General features: G+C 46.8%; 1 protein-coding gene across 10 annotated transcripts in view; it reads right to left on the reverse strand.

The window, feature by feature from the left end:
* LOC113824907 (GATA-binding factor 6-A) overlaps nt 1-2500 on the reverse strand; it is a 71007-nt gene that overhangs the window by 16598 nt on the left and 51909 nt on the right. For all 10 annotated transcript variants that reach the window (XM_070116233.1, XM_070116232.1, XM_070116230.1 and 7 more), the window contains exon 6: nt 2096-2231. In XM_070116233.1, the coding sequence (XP_069972334.1) occupies nt 2096-2231 (136 nt within the window). The remainder of the gene's footprint in view (nt 1-2095; nt 2232-2500) is intronic.

Below are 2500 nucleotides of genomic sequence, written 5' to 3' on the forward strand. Positions count from 1 at the left end.
CCTTTCTTTCCCTCCCTCCCTCCCTTTCTTTTTTTCCCTCCCTCCTTTCCTCCCTCCCTCCCTCTTTTTCCTTTGTCTCTTCCACTCCCACTCCACCCTCCCAAACCCTCCTCCTAGCTCCTTCTCCTTGGCACTTCCGCCTGCTTGAGTGCCACCCCATTCAGAGTGGCACCCGGAGTCATACTTAAGCCCCGCTGGAGGTTGGACAGGAGTGCCAAGTGAGCGTCCTTACCCAAGACAGAGCTCAAGTGACACTCGAAACCCGTTTTTGGCACTGTGCCACTTGGGACGCCCTGGCTCTGTTCTCTCTGTTGTATTCTCTCTCTCTCTATCTTTTTGTCTTTCTCTTTCTCTTTGTCTTTCTGTCTTTTTCTTTTTATTTTTGTTTTTCTCTTTCTCTTTCTCTTTCTCTTTCTCTTTCTCTTTCTCTTTCACTCTCTCTCTCTCTCTCTCTCTCTCTCTCTCTCTCTCTCTCTCTCTCTCTCTCTCTCTCTCTCTCTCTCTCTCTCTCTCTCTCTCTCTTTCTATTTCGCTCTCTTTCGCTCTCTCTTGCTTTGTCTCGTTTTCATTCTTTGTTTTTTTCTATCTTATGATTTTTTTTCTCTTCGGTTTTAAAGACTTGATTATTCTTTATATTCTTATACTTCATTTATCCTTATACGGTTTTCCCCTGCTCCTTATGCTCTTTATTCTTACACTTGTCCCTTTTCTTTCTTTTCTTCTTTCTTTCCTTTTACTACTACGAATGTTTCTACTTCTACTTCTACTTCCGTTTCTACAACTATTGCTACTCTAACTACTTATATTACTACTATTACTACTCTAACTACTTCTATTACTACTATAGCTACTACAATTACCACAAATGCAATTATTATCACTGTTACTACTATTATTACTACTAAAATATTATTACTCCTGTAACAACTATTACCACTATAACTACTACTATTGTCACTATCAATGCTATTAATATTACTACTGTAACTATTACTATCATAACAGGAGTAATAGTATTATAGTAGTAATAGTGGAAATAGTTGTATTTGGGGTAGTAGTAGCAGCTTTAGTAGTAATAGAAGTAATTAGAGTAGTAGTAACAACAACTATTGACTACTACTATGGTACCTATAAATACTGTTATTACTACTATAGCTTACTATCACAGCTACTACTATAACTACTATAACTACAACTATTACCACTATAAATGCTATCATTACTACTATAATATCATTACCCCTATAACCACTACTATTACCACTCTTTGCATTACTATAATATCACTGCTACTATGACCACTATAATGCTATTACTACTGGTTCTGATGCTATTAATTTTGCTGCTATTTTTTCAGTTTGTTTAGCTCTTCTTCGGTGTATTTTTGGATTATCTTCTCTCCTTGTTTTCTCTTTCGCTACGTTTCGCTACGACTCCAATTCTCTTTCTATCTCTGCCTTCCCTTCGCCTTTTCTCATTTCCCTTCTCTTTCCCTTCCACTCTTCTCTCCTAATTTTTTGCTGCGTTACCTCTCCTCTTTCGTCCTCTTTTTCCCTCTCTCTCTCCTTCTCCTTCCCTTCTCTCTTTTCTTGTTCTCTCTTCCACTATACATCAATCTCTACATGAGCCTCGACTTGGACTGTATTTCTCCCCTTCCCTTCCCTTTCCCCTTCCTTTTAACTCTTCCTTCCCCTTCCCTTTTAACCTCCTCCCCTTTCACCCCTACCCTCTCACCCCCCTTCTCTCCTTCCCTTCCCTCACCTTCGCACCTCCCTTCTCACCCCTCCTCTTTTAACCCCTCCCCTCTCAGCCCCTCCCTTTTCCCCTCTCACCCCCTTCTCATCACCCTCCCATCTCACCCTCTCCCCTCTCACTCCCTCTTTTACCCCCCCCTCTCACCCCCTCCCCTCCCCCTCTCCCTCTCACCCTCCCTTTCCCCCCCCCGCCCCTTCCCCCCTCCCCTCTCAACCCCCTCCCCTCTCACCCCCCTTTTCAACACCCTCCCCCCTCTCACCCCCCTCCCCTCACCCCCCACAACCCCCCCCACCCCCCCCCCCCACAACCCCAACAACGAACCAACGACCATGAGCCTCACCTTTGACCGCGGAGATGGCGCTGCGGACGTGCTGGGATCCGTAGGAACCGTAGGCATCCGTAGCCCAAGAACCGGACATGTCGTAGCCTCCGTAGCCGAGGGGGGGGCGGCCCGGCGCCATGTCCCCGGTCGGCAACTGGTTTTTTTTTTGGGGGGGGGGGGGCGGAGGGGGGGTGAGAGGGAAATATAGGGGTAGGGCGGAGGGGAGGGGGGAAGGAAGGGGGGAGAGAGGGAAAAAAAGGGGGTGGGGTGGGGAGGGGGGAGGGGAGGAGAGAGGGAAAAAAAGGGTGGGGAGGGGGATATAGAAAAAAGGGGGGGGAGGGGTGGTGAGAGGGAAAAAAGGGGTGGGGAGGGGGGAGGGAGGGGGGAGAAAAAAATGGGTGGGAGGGAGGGGAGAGAAAAAAT

The sequence above is a fragment of the Penaeus vannamei genome, chromosome 38 (assembly GCF_042767895.1).
Source record: "Penaeus vannamei isolate JL-2024 chromosome 38, ASM4276789v1, whole genome shotgun sequence".
NCBI lineage: Eukaryota > Metazoa > Arthropoda > Malacostraca > Decapoda > Penaeidae > Penaeus > Penaeus vannamei.